Source organism: Spermophilus citellus (assembly GCF_964194105.1).
Source record: "Spermophilus citellus genome assembly, chromosome: 4".
Taxonomy (NCBI): domain Eukaryota; kingdom Metazoa; phylum Chordata; class Mammalia; order Rodentia; family Sciuridae; genus Spermophilus; species Spermophilus citellus.
In genome coordinates, this window is record NC_138185.1 from 14,513,936 (window position 1) to 14,531,074 (window position 17,139).

At 45.8% G+C, this 17,139-nt stretch overlaps 1 protein-coding gene across 1 annotated transcript in view; it reads left to right on the forward strand.

Annotated features, from left to right (window-relative positions):
• Positions 1-16,415, forward strand: part of ZNF831 (zinc finger protein 831) — a gene marked incomplete at its 3' end in the record, with an annotated part of 82,656 nt that extends 66,241 nt beyond the window's left edge. Inside the window, exons 5-6 of the mRNA XM_081292594.1 lie at positions 14,710-14,864; positions 15,564-16,415. Of these exons, the coding sequence (XP_081148720.1) occupies positions 14,710-14,864; positions 15,564-16,415 (1,007 nt within the window). The remainder of the gene's footprint in view (positions 1-14,709; positions 14,865-15,563) is intronic.
• Between the last annotated feature and the right edge of the window lie 724 nt (positions 16,416-17,139).

Here is a 17,139-nt window from a genome sequence, read left to right on the forward strand (position 1 = left end):
GGCTGTGACTGCTTCTCCACTGTCCTTTCTGACCACAGTTTGGAGGAGCGTCCGGGGGTCTGTGTGGTGTTCCTTTCACCACTTGGCGGGGTCTGTGGGCATTGAGGAGGGGGGACAGCAGAGGGCAGGTGCCTCACCACACCACATCAGCTCGTGGCTGATGCTGCTGACCTGGATCACCTGTTGGTGAGCCTGGCTTCTCCTCGGTCAGCTTCTCACCCACAGAGTTCTGCTTTTTCTCCTGGAAGCGTCCAGCGACGCCTCCTCGGCTCCTGCACAGCTTTCCCTTGGAGGCAGCCTCTGCCCTCTGTCCCGGGGTCTCCCCGCTCACCCACTCACGTCCCTGTGATGCATGGTTTAATTAGCGTTTCTGGAACACAGTCAGGCCAGGCCCTTTTAGAGCTCAGTCCACCACCGTCTCTGCCATTATTGGAAAAGTAAATTACTCATATTTTTCTTGAAAATACTTGATAGGCACTGCATTAGAATCGTCACTGAGAAAATATACCCTGAACCTATAATCAGAGGAAATATGTTACCTATAAAATAAATAAATAAAAAAAAGAACCATAGGGTTTGTTTCTGCACGGAAGCCTATTTTAAATTTTATTATTTATCCTGGAGTATTTCATCAATCCCACCCGCTCTCCGTATTTATTAGCAGGTGAGCCCGGCTTTCTCCCCCTCAGAGAACCATCATAACAGAGGAGCGAGTTCCAGGTTGTCTTCCGGCAAGAGGAGGCTGCAGAGGCTCCGCGTGGGAAGATGGATGGCCTTGGGTCCCCCTAGGCAGGGAGAAATATTTCTGAGGGAAATAGACTAATAATTTTTTAAGATAGAATTTTCGAGGGCTGTTTTTGCATAGTGAGGTTAAAAATGTCTCTGACGGGAAGGACACTGGAAACCAATTTTTCATGCAGGCCATCGGTCAGTCCCTGCCCTTCTCAATATGTGTCTGGGCCTCCTGAGTCCCTTTGACATCCTTGTAGATTTTTTCCTTCTTTGGGGCCTGTCCGGGATCCTCCAAAGAGGCTCTGGCCATGTGGCGGTAACTTTCTCTGTCTAGATGCAGCCACGCAGTGACCCAGTGCCTGTCTGCCGTGGCCCAGTGTGAGCCCCTCGGTCCACTCTGCCCCTCTGGTTCCTGCCGTGGTCCTCCAGGTCCAGGAGGAGATAAGGGCCTGGAAGGCTGTTCTTCCTGCTGCGAGGGGCTGTGCTTGGCTGGCCCTGGGCCTTCCAGGGGTCCACAGAGATGTTCCTGGTGGAGTAAGCCCACTCAGCCCCTCACGGAAGTCCGCCTACAGACAAGTTGAACAGTGAGAGCCAAGATGGTGCCCTTTTGTTCCCCTCCAGCTTAACAAGAGAAGAAAAGGGTTTTTTCCCTTTCCTTTTTTTCCCCCTCCGTTTCACAGATCTTGAGGAAGAAGTTAGGAGCATAACAAAACTCTCATCTGGAAAATGTCCCTGAACCTTCAATTATAGGAGAGTGGCGCCCTGTTCAGAGCAGAGGACAGCCTCAACACAACGCCTCTTCAGAGGCTGTTGTCTGCACCAAGCCACCTCCGCTCCAGTGTCCCTTCCCTCTCGCATTCATCTGAGGCCAGCTCAGGTTTCTCACCCAGAAACAACCTTCAAAATAATGAACTAGACTTAATAGTCTTTCCTAGTGGTTACGGACCATTTGGAGAGAAAAGGGACAGCCTTGGGTTCTCGATAATGGAGAGAATGGGAGAGTATTTTTGAGATCAGATGGACGAATAATTTTTCAAAATGGACTTTTTGAAGGTTGTTTTTCATGGTTGTCTTAAAAAGGACGGAAGGGCTGTGGGAGGCTGTTCTCTCTTTGTACCTTTCTGTCTCGCCTTTTTCCTGTAATCTTTGTTCCCAGAATCTCTTGGAGCCCCCATAACTTATTCTCTTGCGAGGCCTTCAGGATCAACCCCATGTTCGGGATCTTTAGGAGATGACCCATCCCCTACAGGAAGGTGTCTTTATTGGTAGTAATTAGTAATCCTAAATCAAGGCTATGCCCACAACCAGCCCTGGTCAACAGCCCCCAGAGATACAGTGCCGGAGCCAGGCGGAGGCGGAGTGACAGACCTCCCTCAGGCAACGGTCCCAGTCAGCTTCCCTGAGGCAGGGTGGCCAGGTTTAGCAGAAAAAAATGCACACTCTCAGTTAAGTTTGAATTACAGATAAACAATGGAAGCATGTATTTTTTAGCATAAGTCTGACCCAAATGTTACATAAGACATGCTTAAAATGACCCCTTGTTTGTCTGAGATTCAAATGAACTAGGCACCCCCATCTTTTACCAGGCAACCCTTCCTGAGTCCAGGTTGTGGAGGGGCAGACCATCACCCTTTCGGTCATGGTCCCCCTGGGGGGATTCTGTATGCTTGGACATTTCAAATCTGATTTTAAATTTTCATTCTGGTCAGTTTGGGTTCCCGCCCATGCCTGCCCAGCTGTTCTGGGGCCCTTCTTCTGATTTCTGGGCTGTTATTTCAAGACTAAGCTGGTTGCCCCTTAGAGGGACGAGGCTAGTTCCCACCCACTGGGCATCCTGAACCCATACCCCGTGTGCCTAGAATCTGTGCATTCTGGTTCCCTTCCTTCCCTGCACCTGACTGCTGGGCTCAGTGAGGCACTTCCTTCCCCAGGCTGTGTCTCAGTGGGGGTGAGGGGAGGGCAGTCAGGGTCCTGACTCTCTATTTTGCCAACCTTAAAAAGCCACATTTATACTCCTTCTTTCCAAAGCCAATATGTGGAAGAAAAGGGGTTAATTTCTTTCCTCTCTGAGACTGGAGACAAAGCATCAGAGCTGCACCCTTCTGGCTTACAAAATAGACGCAGGAGCCATGATCTACATGAGCCTCTGTGCAGGGCACATTTTTACTCTAAACCCTATTTAAATTTTATGACCTAGCTCATGCTATTTCATCTCTTCCCGCCCTCCCCCTGTATTTATTAGAGGTTGGGTATGGATTTCCTTCCCTGAGAGAACTTCCATAATAATGAAGCACACTTGACAGCCGCTCACACAGGGCAGGGGATCTGAGGAGGTTCTGCGAGGAAAATGGATCGCCTTGTTTTCCTCTGTGGAGAGAGGGATGCACGCGGGGTAAAGTAGACTCATAATTTCTCAGTGTAGAAGTTTGAAGGCTGTTTTTGCATAGAGACATCTAAACTCCGGTGAGTGCATGGCTGTTCCAGTGACCATTTCCTGCCACGTGCTCCTTGCCTGTTCCCAGGTCTACCTTTGTTTATGTTCACGAGGGGCCCAGGGGCCTGAGTGACAAAACTGAACAGAATGGTTCCCTGCAGGGTGTCAGGCCTCTCTCCTTATTCTCCTGTCGTGGGGACAGCGTGAGGGACTTAAAACCATGGGCTTGGTTTACTCCATGATTTGGAATTAGTAACAACATGTTTTAAAGCTAGCTGGGGAAGGGTTCCTAGCTAGACAGCACCTGAGCTCCGCTGTCGCCTGGAATCCCTCTTCACTGGACCTCAGTTGTTTACACTTGGTTTAGTTTCTCTTTCTGTGAGTGTTTTGAGCAGACCCTGGGACTTCCACTGAGAGGGGATCCCGGGAAGGTTATCCCACATGCCCAGCTGTCTCTCACTGGAGAAATCCCCGAAGCTGACAGTATCATCAGGTTGGGTGCCCATGGCTCCAACCACTGGGACCCGCTTAAGACCGTGCTGGGTGGGAACCTAGGAATTGCCAAGGAAGGGGTGACCTCTGAAGTGGCCTTCCTTCCCCTCCAGGGAGGTTTGCATCTTTGTTTTCCTGCCCACACCCCCAAACAACCCTGAGCTTCTGGGTTCATCTCTCTCTCTCGCCCTTCTGCAGCCTTCTCCCCTGGGATTTTCAGGGTATGTGACCTGTTTTTTGTTCTTCTGCAGATGGGAGCGAGAAGCTGCCAACCACAGTTTCCTCTCCTATGCTTTTGTAGGACTGCAGTTTTTACATACCTTCAAGTGGACATTCTAGGGGGTTCTCCTAGGTCAATTGCTGCTCTTAAAAAAATAGCCCAGAACTCAAGAGTTCCCGATGCATTTCATAGGCTACAGGTGATCTCCAAGGCGCCTGTTACTTTCTGGCCCTCTCCCCTTCCTCTGCCTTGTTTGTAGTCCTACTGTTTTTCTAGGTGGGCTTTTGGGCTAGGGGGGAGTTGAATTTTAATTTCCAGTGCGCTTTCACTTTCAAGTGTGAAGACACCGGGGTATGGTGTCAGGCAAGAGTGCTCCTGAAGTGAGAATGTTCTCTAATTCCAGATCCGTATCACAAAGGACACCTTTTCCAAAGCTGGTGTGAGGACAAGAGAGAGAATTCATAGCACTTTGTAGGCTGACGTCCATCTCCTCCTATTGACTCTCTCCCCTTTGTTCCTCCCACCTCAGCTTCCAAGTTGAGTGTGACCTTGGAGTTCAAGTCTCCACCATTTTCTCAGCAGGAGATTTTGTTCTCTGCTTCAGTCTGAAAGAACTCAAGACCGTTTCCGGTATTTCTTGTTGGAATCCATGGAAACCATGTCCAGGCTTTTGCTAAGAAAACACCACTCCAGACGCCTTACAGAAACTTTGCGGGCGCCCAAGGACTCTTTCTTTTTTCTTTTCTTTCTTTTTTTTTTTTTTTTTGGAGGTGGAAATCTTGAGAAAAGATGAAGAGAGGAGAAAGCACTTCAAGTATCCCATAGTCCACCCCATCGACTTTCTTTCATTATTAAGTAAACCGCACTTCTAGAATAAGTCAGTAGATTTTGGTATGGATATTTTCAAAGAGTAATTTTGGACCATGTTCCCCCCCCCTTTATCTAGGACCCCTTGTGTTCAAGCGGTGTTTAAACCTTCCATCCCTCTACATTGCTAGGATATTTAAACTGGCTCTTCCATTAATATTGTTTGGAAGAAATGTCTGAGTGGACAAAAGTGTTCAGCTTCCCAAACCTTCCCCTACCATGCAAAAGGGAAAGAGAACTCCGGGGCAGGAGGTCTGTAGTGGGAAAAGCCACCCCGAGCTCCACCGGATCTGTACCTGAACACGTTATTGAACTGGAATACTCTCCCCCCCCCACCCCCCGCCCCATCCTCTTGTCTGGTTTTCTTAAAAATTAAGTTTCATGATTTTAATTTCAGTTTGAGTCTAGGTTCTCCCTCGGCGTTGACTTTTCCATGGAGGCTGAACCTAGAGGGTTTTGGTCTCTTTTTCCTAAGTTGATCAGAACCCCAGATTTGGTGAGGGACCCATGTTCTCTTTCTTGTACCATTTCTAATTTGACAGGAGCCTACCTCTCCCCCTCTCAGGATTCATGAGGAAGTACAGGGAAACTCATTCTTCCCAGCTGTCATCAGTGAAATGGACCGATTTCTCCTTTTTAAGGATGCAAAACTTGTGGAGAAATGAACCTTCCCTAATACCTCAATCACATTTGGAGAAAGGGGGCAGTTGTTTCTGCATCCAGTAATGAGAAACATTGGAAATGATAATTCAAAGATCAGATACTCTTGATTTCAGTTTTGGACTTGTAGATTTCCAAGGACACGTGAATGTGTGGCATTATTTTTCTCTTCATGGGTCTTCTTTTGCTCCTTAAGTTTCAGGAACAGGCAGTGGTTCAGGCACAAACTAACCTGAACTTAAGAATTGATTTTTGAATGTGACTTTCCACTACCCATCTTTCAGGAAGAGGAAAAAAAAAAAAAAAACCAACAAGACAAAACAAAACAAACCTCTGACAGGGAAATTTTAAATAGATTGCTTTTCGCCAGAGAAAGAGAAAAGAACTGAGTGCCACTAAGAAAAATTGTTTCTGAAATAAAATGTGTGGTTACTTTGAAGAGACAAACCTACAGAGAACCGCACTGTGGAGAGATGCCCTGGCATGTAGCTGGTTTGGGTGGACATGTTTTTCTGCTCCTCTCTGAGGCCTTGGGACCTGCAGGCCATTTTAGAGATTCCTCAGGCTGTCCACTTTTGACACTCCAGCCAGATTAGGTGTCCTTGAGCTGTGATTCATAGCCCATTTCTTTGCGGCATTTACTGCAATACAGTCATTGTATAATTATGTGCTAATTTTTCTCTCTTTAGCTAAGTGTGTACTGCATCAACGCTATAGAATTGAGCTCCTTAAATGATTCGCTATAAACCTGTGCTCAATTCCAGGGCAAGGCCAGGGTGGAGGTCTTTGATTTTTTTCTCACCTTGCCTCATTTATTTTCCTTCTTGCTGGAATCTCTTTTTAAAATTCTGCACATAGTTAAACTTTTAAATGACTGAAATATTTTAACTGGGCTCCTCCCCACAACATAGTTTAGGGAAAATTCCTCTGAGGCTGAAGCTTACCAAAGTAGCTGTCTTTTGTTAAATTTTTTTTTTTTTAAAGTATAAAGAACTGTTCCAACAGGTCCTCCTAGAGGTGAAATGTTTACCTAACTGTGTTAAGAGACAGAGGACCTAAACTGGTATGAGATGGTATACTTCTTTAGGAGTAACTAGAGGAGGAGGATTTCTTTCAGACTTCACAGTTGTGTCATTCTGCCACGAGGAGATGGACAGGTGGGGTGGGGGCTCCCACTCTATCCCTGTGTCCTGCTCTCTGCCACAAATCACCTCAGAATTTTTTCCCAGGGAAAAACAAAATGGCAGCCTGAACTCCAGGGCTCCCTCTTCCACCAGCTCCCTCCCTACGTCTCCGACTAGAGCTAATGGCTCTGTACCATTATTTTTCCTGTCAGAATTAATAGGGAGATATTCTTTTCCCAGAGCCATTAGTTAAGTAATATTGCTTACAGAATTGCTGAAACAGGATAACACCTCCTTCTCCAGGGTGTAAATCTTAAGAAATGATGAGGCAAGTGCTTAAACACATCAATTATATTCCAAAGCCTGAACTTTTCTCTTTACAATTTTCATTTAGATTAAGAAAGTTTGAAATTAATGATCCATAAAGTAGATTCTCTTAATTTAATTTTGGCACTAAAGAATTCAAATAATATTAGCTTTCCTCCCTTCATTTAGTTTCCCTTCTTCTCCACAATTTGTCCTCTCTTTAGTTTAGAGCATTCTCTTATTGTCTGGGCATGATTAAAGTTTTGAGAACACTTTTCCACTAAATTTTTTTTTTAGAAGATGGTAAGTGAAGTGTTCTCAAACTGATTGCCTTTCATCAAAGAAAGAGAACAGAAATAAGAACCTTAGAGAAGAGTGGTTTCTGAAAAAGAAGATTCAAATGATTACATAGAAGAAGGAAAACTCAAAAAAAAATGGAATTACAGAAATACTCTAGGTTCAGCTAGAGATGGAAAAATTTCTTTCTCTTCTTTTCATGGGCTTCATAGCTTTTCTCTACCAAAGAAACTGAACTTTAGTTACCAGTATGTGGAGACTTATCTCCTTCTATCAGCAGTTTTGGTAAGAGGACTGACTGAACTTTTTTTTTTTTTTTTTTTTTTTTTTTTTTTTTTGTGGTGCTGGAGATTGAACCCAGGGCCTTGTGCATGCAAGGCAAACACTCTACCAGCTGAGCTACATCCCCAGCCCATCGCTGGACTTTAGCTTTGCCTGAACATACTGGACACATCCTGGGAATTTATTATTTACAGTCCAAATTTTGGAAGCACTATTATAAGTTGTCTTATTTTTTTCTGACCCACTAATTGTATCAAGTAATACCATGCTTGTTGCAGCATAGACAACAGCACAGACATAGTAAGAAAAGTCTGACAACTCTCTGTCGCCCGAGGCCACCAGAGTTAGGTTGGTGCACATCCTTCTACGCCTTTCTCCACATGCAAGCAAATATGGACAGACTCTTTTTTTTTTTCTTTTCTTTTAACAGAAAAGGACAATGCCCCAGTAGGGATCATCAACTCTTCTTCAAGAACCTCGTAAAAAACTCTTGGCCAACACATGCATAGATCATTTTAGTACTGGCATAAACTCCCACAGCCTGGCTATCTTGTCTTTCGTTTCTCCAGCCTTTCCTCTGCTGACAGATGATCATGTTGATTCCTGCTGTTTTTTGTTTTTTTTTTTTTTTTTTTTTGCTATCGTTGCAGAGAACATTCTAGCTCAGTTTCCCAAGGAACAATTGATGGAACAATAGCTTTATCATTATTTTTTAGCTCGTCTTGTAAGGTATTACCAAATTGCTGTTCAGAAACAGATTCACTCTCCCATAATTGTTTTTTAAACAGCATTTAAAAAAATATTTTTACCTGTAGATGAACACGATATCCTTATTTTGTTTAGTTTTTTATGTGGTGGAAGGATTGAACCCAGTGCCTCACGCGTGGTAGGCAAGGGCTCTACCACTGAGCCACAACCCCAGCTCTTAAATGGTATTTTGAAAAGGAAGCTTTACCTCAGCAAGAGGGGAGAGCTCTGCTCTCAGCGTCACTGAGGCACTTGAGTTTCCTGAATATCAGTGGGTAACCTACTGGCCTCTCATTGGCCAAATTCAGGACACGGAGATGTCGGGTAGCACAGTTGTGGTGGTTTTGAAAATTAGCTATTAATATTTAAAATCACATCAAATGTCAATGTCTAGTTAGTTTCTCTTGCAGAGTGGACAGCTGTGCTGAGCAGGAGGCTGGGTCCCTTTATCACCTCTCTCAGGGGTCCCTTCAGTCTGGGCATGAGGATGCTCCCTGCCTGCCCCCAGAGTCCCCCAAGGGTGGGATTCGCCTGGCTCCTGCAGCATCCAAGTCGGTCATCTTTGGGGCCAGAAAACTCAGTTGCATTACAGGATATTCATCAGTACCCAGGGGCTCACCCAGGAGAGGTGGAGACACCTCCCACTCCCACACTCTGAGTCAGGACACCCAAAAAGTCCCCAGACATCACTTTGGGTTATATCAGAACCCCCGGGTTGAATGCACTTTCCTGGGTAAATTCTGAGATAAAGCTAACTCTGCAATGTTTCTGGGCAGCCCCCTTCATCAAGCAGAAAGCATCCAGAGGACGAAGTGGTCCAAACCTGCTCCTCTCATCTGCAGCATGGAGACGCAGGACAAGTGGATTTGCAGGTGGTTCTGGGGTGGAAGCTTAGCCTAGTCTCTCTCTCTCTCTCTCTCTCTCTCTCTCTCTCTCTCTCTCTAACACACACACACACACACACACACACACACACACACGACTTGGTTTTCTAAATACTGTGTGAGGAGTACCACGAGTCCCTGGTGCAAAGGTAGACATCGCCTTTGTTTGCTGCATTTTTTCTTTTGCAGGTGACCAGCCACCTGCCTCCTGCCCTGCAGCTCCCCCCACAGGGGTTTCTGGGGCCAGCAGTGGGCTGCCAGGGACCCCAGGCTCCCCTTCTCTGTCAGGACATCTCCATCTCTTCTAATGACCTCCCTGTATCTTTTCCCGTTAGAATTAATGGAGAAGTATTAATTCTTTCCCCAAAGCTATTAGTTAAGTTGCAGTGCTTGGAAATTGCTGAAACAGAATAATTTCTCCTTCATCCCAGGGTGTAAATCTCGAGAAATGATGAGAAGCTGTTTCAGGGGTATCGACTATATCCTAGCAAAGAGGCCCACATAGACAATTTTCACCCAGCAACAAGAAACTTTTAACATGATGACGCATAACACAGAGTGTCTAGGTTCAGTCTGGGCATTTCATGCTTCAAACAGTATTTCTTCATTGTCTCCATTTTTCTTTCCGTGATTTGAGAACCCTTCTCTGTCTCTATGTTTTAAGGCCGTGCTCTTATTGTCTGGACATGATCAAATTTTTAACTTAGAGCAAGATTTAAAATACCATTTTGCCCTCAACACAGTTTAGGTTGTTGGAAAGGGAGAGGACTCATTCTGCTTGCCCTTCATCACAGGAATAGAAAGGAGATGAGAGTCACTAAGAAAAGTGGTCTGCTGAAGTGGAAGATTTGGTCATGATTACTTAGAGGCAAACTTTCCAGAGATCACATTAGGGTGGTGCAGAGTGCCCCAGGCTGCGTGGGTAAATGTGCTCCTTGGTGCTCTTGGGGCCTGCCCACCTGGGGCTCTTGTCCGGAGCTGCCTCCGTGGCCCACCTCCGGGCACTGATTGCTTTCTGATTGTCATAAACAGTGACTTCATCCTGCTCCCCTGAGAGGAACAAGCCTCTCTCTACCATTCTTTTTTCCTAAATAGGATTTATAAAAAAATTGTAACAGGATTGCAGAAACCCAAGAGCTTACTGCCAACTGTATGATAACACCAGGTATACAGAGGGCACTTACAGAAAAATGGGTAGAATAATCTCATGAACACATGATTCCGGCTCAGGATGATTGATGGCGGTATGGCCAGTGTGGTTTCCCTCCTTCCCGAAGGTATAGGTTGGGTCGGGACCCTCTGGTTTTCCCTTCATAATATTCACTATATTTGTTCGGTAGATTTTCTGTGCAATTCTTTGCTTCCTGAATGTTTTCCCCATTAGAGAGTCGTCTCTTTGAGGGGGATCTGAGCCTCCTCCACTGTTGAGCTAGCCCCCTGTGTGTTCCCTGGCACCCCATCAACATTCCATCAAGGTTTAGGCTCAATAATCAGGGTCAAAAAGGGGCTTCAAAAGTATGGGCTTAACAAACGAGCTCCATAAATATTTGAACAAATAAGCAAAGTACTGTCGACAGGGTGATTGCTTTTAAAGACCTCCCGGCTCTCTAAGTAATCGCACTTTTTAATCGCCAGCGAGTTGTCATCCTTTAATGACAGGAATCCTTCTAAACAGGTTCATCTCCAGTTGACTGACAGCCGAGGAGATGGTGCCCACTTTTGTGACCATGCTGGCAGCTTTCTTAGAAGGCCGATGCCAGGCACCCACTTTTAGCCCCTGCCAACTCCATGGTAATGGAGTTTGGGGTGTATGGGAACAAACCCAAAGAAATGTTTCAAATGACTTACATTTTCAGATAATGATACTTGAGTAGTACATGAACTAACATTTTAGCAAGGCCTAGAATTCTGGCAGCTGAAAGCAGGTTTGAGCCAGAGCGGGCAGCGACGTCCCAAGCTCTCATCCTTTCTTTGCCACATTTTCTTTTTAATTATCTTACATTTCCTATGGCCCTTTCAAGAGGGCTAAATTTACAATTGCTGTAATGGCTGAAGCCGTTGCTTCCTCCTGACGTGGCGTGGCAATTATTTCTGAGAGACATTATTAAAAACGCAGCCTTTAATCAGGGAAAGAACAGAACAGCAGCTAGCGAGCGACAGTGAGAGATGGCTCCTCTAATGAGATCCACGTAATGGTGTAAGAGCAGCCGGTGCTCCTGAGATGGCAGGGCGACGCGGCATCTGTAATTTCTGAAGACGCAGGAAGTGATTCATGCAGTGTGATTCTGAAGCTGGCACAGGAGCACATTCTGTGCCTTCGGATGTGACCAGGGCATGACTGACTTTTTGGAAAGGCCATTCGTTTTTAAAAGCAAGTTAGTGTCCTGCTTCAATAATCCAAATTAGTTTAACACACTTCGGTGACATTATTTCAGCATTTTTCACAATTATTAGAGATAACTCACTTTTCTCTGTAGACTGTAGGGTCAAAAGCAAATTAAATCAATGGATTTTCTTCCCCCATGCTCTCAGATGAGCCAGAAGTTTTCTGTCTGACTTGCTCTGCCCTTTCTGTTTGAGCTTAAAAACCCAAACAACCTGTTGGGGAGACATTGCCAATTTGATTACTTTCTCTTTGCTAATTAGTTTTGCCTTCCTGTTGGATGGAATGAATGGCCTGGCCATTTTGTCACCGTGGGGACAGAGCTTAAGTGGAGCAGTTGTCCTGGGAAACTGTGGCCACAGGAACGTCCCCATCATTATTACTGTCTGGAGATTCGTCCCCTTAATTACTTCTGTCTGGAGATGTGACGCAGGCGAGAGTGAAAATCTGTCTTGACACCATCACTTTCTCCACCCTTACTTCCTTGCTATGATCAAGTCACCCCATGTAGCCCCAGACCCCGGAAACCCTCAGGGATGCCAGGCACAGCCAGTCTGGCAGGGGATGAGGGACCTGCCCAATGGTAATCCTGCCATGGAGCCCCATACCTCCTCCCCAGCCTTTGACTCGGGGACATGCAGCCTGCCTTGCACTTCCTAGGCAGCAGGTAGGAGGACCCTTCGGTAAAGATCCAGAGAAGCTTCAGGGCTTCCTACTTCCCCTCGGGGCTGGGGGATTGCCAGATGCTGGGGCCCCTGGTTGAGAAACTGCACCCATGAAGTGCTAGCACCAAATAGATTTTTACAGCCACTTCTTAAATATGGGCCAGTATTGAAGATGGCTCCTTCCCTCAAGAGAGCCTGTGACAGGAAGAGAAAGACAAAAACACAATGAAACAAAAGAACACGGGAGAGAGACCCCTGCAAGGAGCAGCAGGACCCAGCAGCCACAGCAATAAGCTGTCATCTGAGTTGCCAGAGAGAAAAGGGAAGGTGACAAAGAACAGGATGCAATTTTAGAAAATGGAAAAGGACCTTAGAAATTTGAAGTATGACAGCAGAAATAGCAACTTATGAGCTGAATGCAAAAATGGGCACCCTATGGAACCAGTTAGGTATCCATCAGTGGATTCACAGATAAGGAAAATGTGGTCTATGTACCCAATGAAGTTTTATTCATCCATAAAGATGAACGAAATTATCTCATTTGCAGGAAAATGGATGAAACTAGAGACCATGATGTTAAGTGAAATAAGCCAAACTCAGAAGGTCATGTTTTCCCATATGTGGAAACTAGAGAGGAAAGGGGAAAAACAAGGTGGGGGCAGATCTCATGAAAATCAAAGAGAGATGAGTAGAGTAGAGGAAAGAGACCAGGGGAAAGAGGAGGAGAGGGAAGGGGAAATGAAGGGGAACAGTATTGGCCAGATTATATTGTTCTATGTGTGCATGTGTGAACAGGTAACAACAAACCCCACCACTGTGTATGGTTGGAATGCACCAATGGAAAAAAAAAAGTGGAAAAAAGATTATGGAATTCTCCCCCCAAAAAACAAGAAGACAAAGATATAGAAAATATGGAGGAAAAAAAGAAAAAGAAAAGATTATAGCAGGAGGTACAATAACCTAACAAGAGAAGTTCTATAAAGAGAGAAAATACAAAATAGAAGGAAATCATAGCAATGGCTCATAAGTCCAAGAGATCTTTCAAACAACACAGGGCTATTGTTAATAGCAATGCATTATATTCTTGAAAATTCCTGAGAGTACATTTTAGGTGTCCTCACTCCACACCCACAGAAAGATAAGTATTTGAAGTAATGCATATGTTAATTTGTTTTATTTAGCTTTTCCATAAAGCATAGATAGTTAAAACAATACAATTTAAAAGAAAGAAAGAATGAACCATATTTTTCTAAAATCAAAGGACAAGGTTTAGATGGAAAGGACCCATGGCACACCAGCAGGTGCCTGAAGACACCAGGATCTGCCCCCCACCTTTCTCTTTCCCTTTGCTCTGTAGTCTCCACATATGAGAAAACATGACCCTTGACCTTCTGAGTTCGGCTTATTTTGCTTAACATGATGGTCTCTTGTTCCATCCATTTTTCCCGCAAGTGACACTGGGCATGAGGGGAGCCACAGAGCTTCCAGAAGAGGAAGCACACACCATTGCACCAGAGGATGGTGAACCATGAATCATATTCACACAGAACCCGACAGCGCCGCACCATGGGTTCTGGTTCTCTTTCCTTGTTTCCCCCTAACGAGATTTATTATGGGCCCAGAACATGGGAGTGTTAGACTCTCAATAAAGATATTTCTAAAGAAATGAAATGAAATCTTATCACTTAATTTTCTTAGGGGAATGATTTTAGTAATATGTCCATCGAAAGCTAAGCAAAAGAGAAAAAAAATATTATTTACTCCCAGGGAAGCAGCTTGGGCAGGAGGTGCCCAGCCGTGAGGGTCAAGGGTGTGCTCCTAGACACCGCGGGCTTGACATGTTCATTTGCCCAAACGAAGCCTGGCTCAGGTTGCAGAATGGTGGGCAGAGGATGAGAAGCATGGTGTTGGTGGTGGGGCGGGAGAATGATGTGGTGGACAAGGGAGTGTGAAGGGCTGACCTCTGCCCTGATGGGAAGTCATCAAGTACACAGGGTGCTGTCATCCATAGTCTAGCCTAAAGCTTCTACTGGGGCCACCTGTTGTATGGCAGATAAATCAAGCTGATCTGGAATGAATCTGAGCAAATATGGCCAGGAAGATGATTGGTGGTGGCGGTGCAGGGCGTGGAACGCCACATGAAATAGCCTTAACAATGAATGGGACAAAAATTAATGGAACAGAATACCCAGAAATAAATCCACACAAATATAATAAACTAACTTTCAATAAAGGAATAAATCTAATTCAATGAAGGAAGCATAGCTTTTTCAATAAATTGTACTGAAACAATTACACATTAATAGGGGTAATGAACCTAGACCTAAGCTTTGTATCTTATATAAAACTTAGCTCAAAACTGATTGCTAAAAAAAAAAACCAAAAAAAAAAAACAATGAATGGGGAACTGTTTGGGGAACTGATGCTGCTACTTCTGTCCTCCACAGAAGTGAAGTCGACTTATCTGAGTGTGGACTGGTCAGAGGTAAAGGGAGCTAAGTGAAGTGATGGGAGGTGAACCTGGCAGTGACAGGAAGACAAGGACCAGCTCCTGGGAAGTTGTTTCTTGTGCCCCTGTAATTCCAGATGTCTATACTCGTGTCTCCCCGTCTTCAGGTCTAAACCTGCAAGGAGACCTTGCCATTTCAGAATTTTCTCTTGGTTATGGGAATGAAGAAGAGAAGGAAGATGACTGTGGCCGCATCTCAGAAAACGCCTCTCCTAGGTCAAGTTCAAGGACCGTCAGGGAAAGAGACAAATTAACTGCGAAGGTGGGGATCATGACTTTGAGCTATCTCTGCCTGCCCATGGTCTAGAATTAGGGCTCCCCTCTTTCTGTTGTCATTGTTGACTGTGGCAAAATGAGCTGGGCCCCCCATTAGAGCTTCCTGGCCCTGAAACACAGGGTGACTCTGCTTGTGAAGCCGTTGGGATTATTTCTGATGGTTTATTGCAAATCCTCAGGACATTAGTAATTCATACCTGAAGGAAGATGTTGCCACACATCAGACAGTACTGGGACAGGAGGTCACCCCTGGCAGATCGGGGGCCGCATGTTGAAGACCACTAGCATACAGACCCAGACCACAGGTTGAGCAGTGCTGATGTGGATCCACTGAACACACTGTGCGATAAAACCACACGGCCTTGTGTGAGCTGTGGGGACGGCCAGCAGGAAGCTCAGGCCTGGGTGGATAATTGAGTGGTTTTGTTTTTAACACAGCCAGATAAAAACACATAGCAATCTCAGCAGCTTATTTTGTATCAATAAGGAGCCTGACTTGAGTTAATGCTCCAATTAGTTATTAATGGAAACTTATTGAGGGCATCACATTGAAGTTCACGCTCAGTAAAGAATCATTAAAACCTTGAGACCTTGTTTTCATTGAGGACCACGTTCCTGACTAGTTTTTTTCTTGTACCAATTAACCTTTTCTCCCTCTTTTTTTTTTCTTTGCACTCTGTTGCAGGATATTTCTCCATCTGCTGGCAAGCATGATGGCTGTTCTCAGCAGCATGACACTGATGCCCTGTCAGGGTTATCCCTGCAAGTTGACACCTGTGTGGCAGTGGCAAAGGATGACCCTACGTTCCGTGGCAAAGGTCTTGAGGCTGGATATCCGGAAGCTCAGCTGCCACCATCCCAGGGTTCAGTCTCGGGAGATCCCAAGCCATGCGTTTTCTCTGATGCTCAAGAGCCTCCTTCTTATGAGTCCAAAGGAAACTTTCCCCACCATGACATTGCTACCTCTGTTGCTGCCACCTGTATTTCTGTGGGGGCGGCAGCAGGTCACACAGTGCTGGGCATTCACAATGCAGAGCCTCAGGAGCACAGCTGGGCTGCAGGGGAAACTCTGGCCCAAAGCTCCCCAGACAGAAGAGCCATCACCGAGGGCATATCACAGACACCCCTGCCAGCAAAACTTGCATCTGGACACAAGACTGTGGGCTCAGTTCCCCTGGGCTCAACCGGAAAGGTTCATCTTGAAATACCAGCTTTAGGACTAAGTTCAACTTGTTCACACCAAGAGGAAGGGAGACACCAGGTGGCCTTTCCTTCCAGGGGTCAATATGGGTGTGGGGAAAAGGCCATCCCCTGTCCCACTATCCCAGGAACCGACAGTGGGAAACGCCAAGTACCTGGATTGATTACTCAGAAGGGCTGTGTGGTTTCTTCTAACCCAGGACAGCCCTCAGAAGTCCCTGAGGCCCCTTCTAGATCTGTGAGGAAGAGGAGTTTGGAAGGAATGAGAAAGCAAACTCGGGTGGAGCTCAGCGACTCCAGCAGTGATGATGAAGACCGCCTGGTCATAGAGATATGACACCTCTGTGACAAGATGAAGTCTCTGGCTGAAGACTGTTGATGCTTCACAAGTGAATGTCCTTAAGCTGCAGAAGCACTGATGGTACTTACAAAACACCTGCAGACCAGAAAGCCATCTGGGCTCCTTCCAAGCCAGCTCCAATCAGCTCCAAACCCCAGTTGGCTGCACCCTTTCCCAGTTCCTATTGGGCAGGCCTAACAGGCTCCTCCAGTGCCACGAAGCTCGGTCTGAGAAGGCTCCACGTACACAGAGACGGGCCTTGACTGCAGCCTAAGCCCAGAGTGGGTCCCACTGCCTCACTCTGAGAGGAGCACATTCACCCAGGGAGCCACAGTTGGCCCACTGACCAACTGGTGGACCTGGGGTCTGGCCGCTGACTTCTCCACTAGTAAGTGGAGGGTTTGCTTCAGGTAGTGAGCACACATGGGATGATGTGGGGGGGCTTCAAAAAGGGGAGAGTGACTTGGGCAACATTCTGGAGACAAAATTCAGATTTACTGAAAAACTGATTTGGTCGAGGTAATTTGCCTCCTTGGTGGAAGCTGTAAATATACTTCAAAATGCCCATGGTCTGGTGAAGTGCTGATATCCTTTAATGTTGCACAAATGGTCAATGCTCATTTATGGTCAAATGATGCACGCACTTGCTGCTCTTGTACCTGGTGCCTTTTCTGTGAGACCCCTGAGACCATTAGTTTTTCCAGCTCTTTGCAAAGGAACG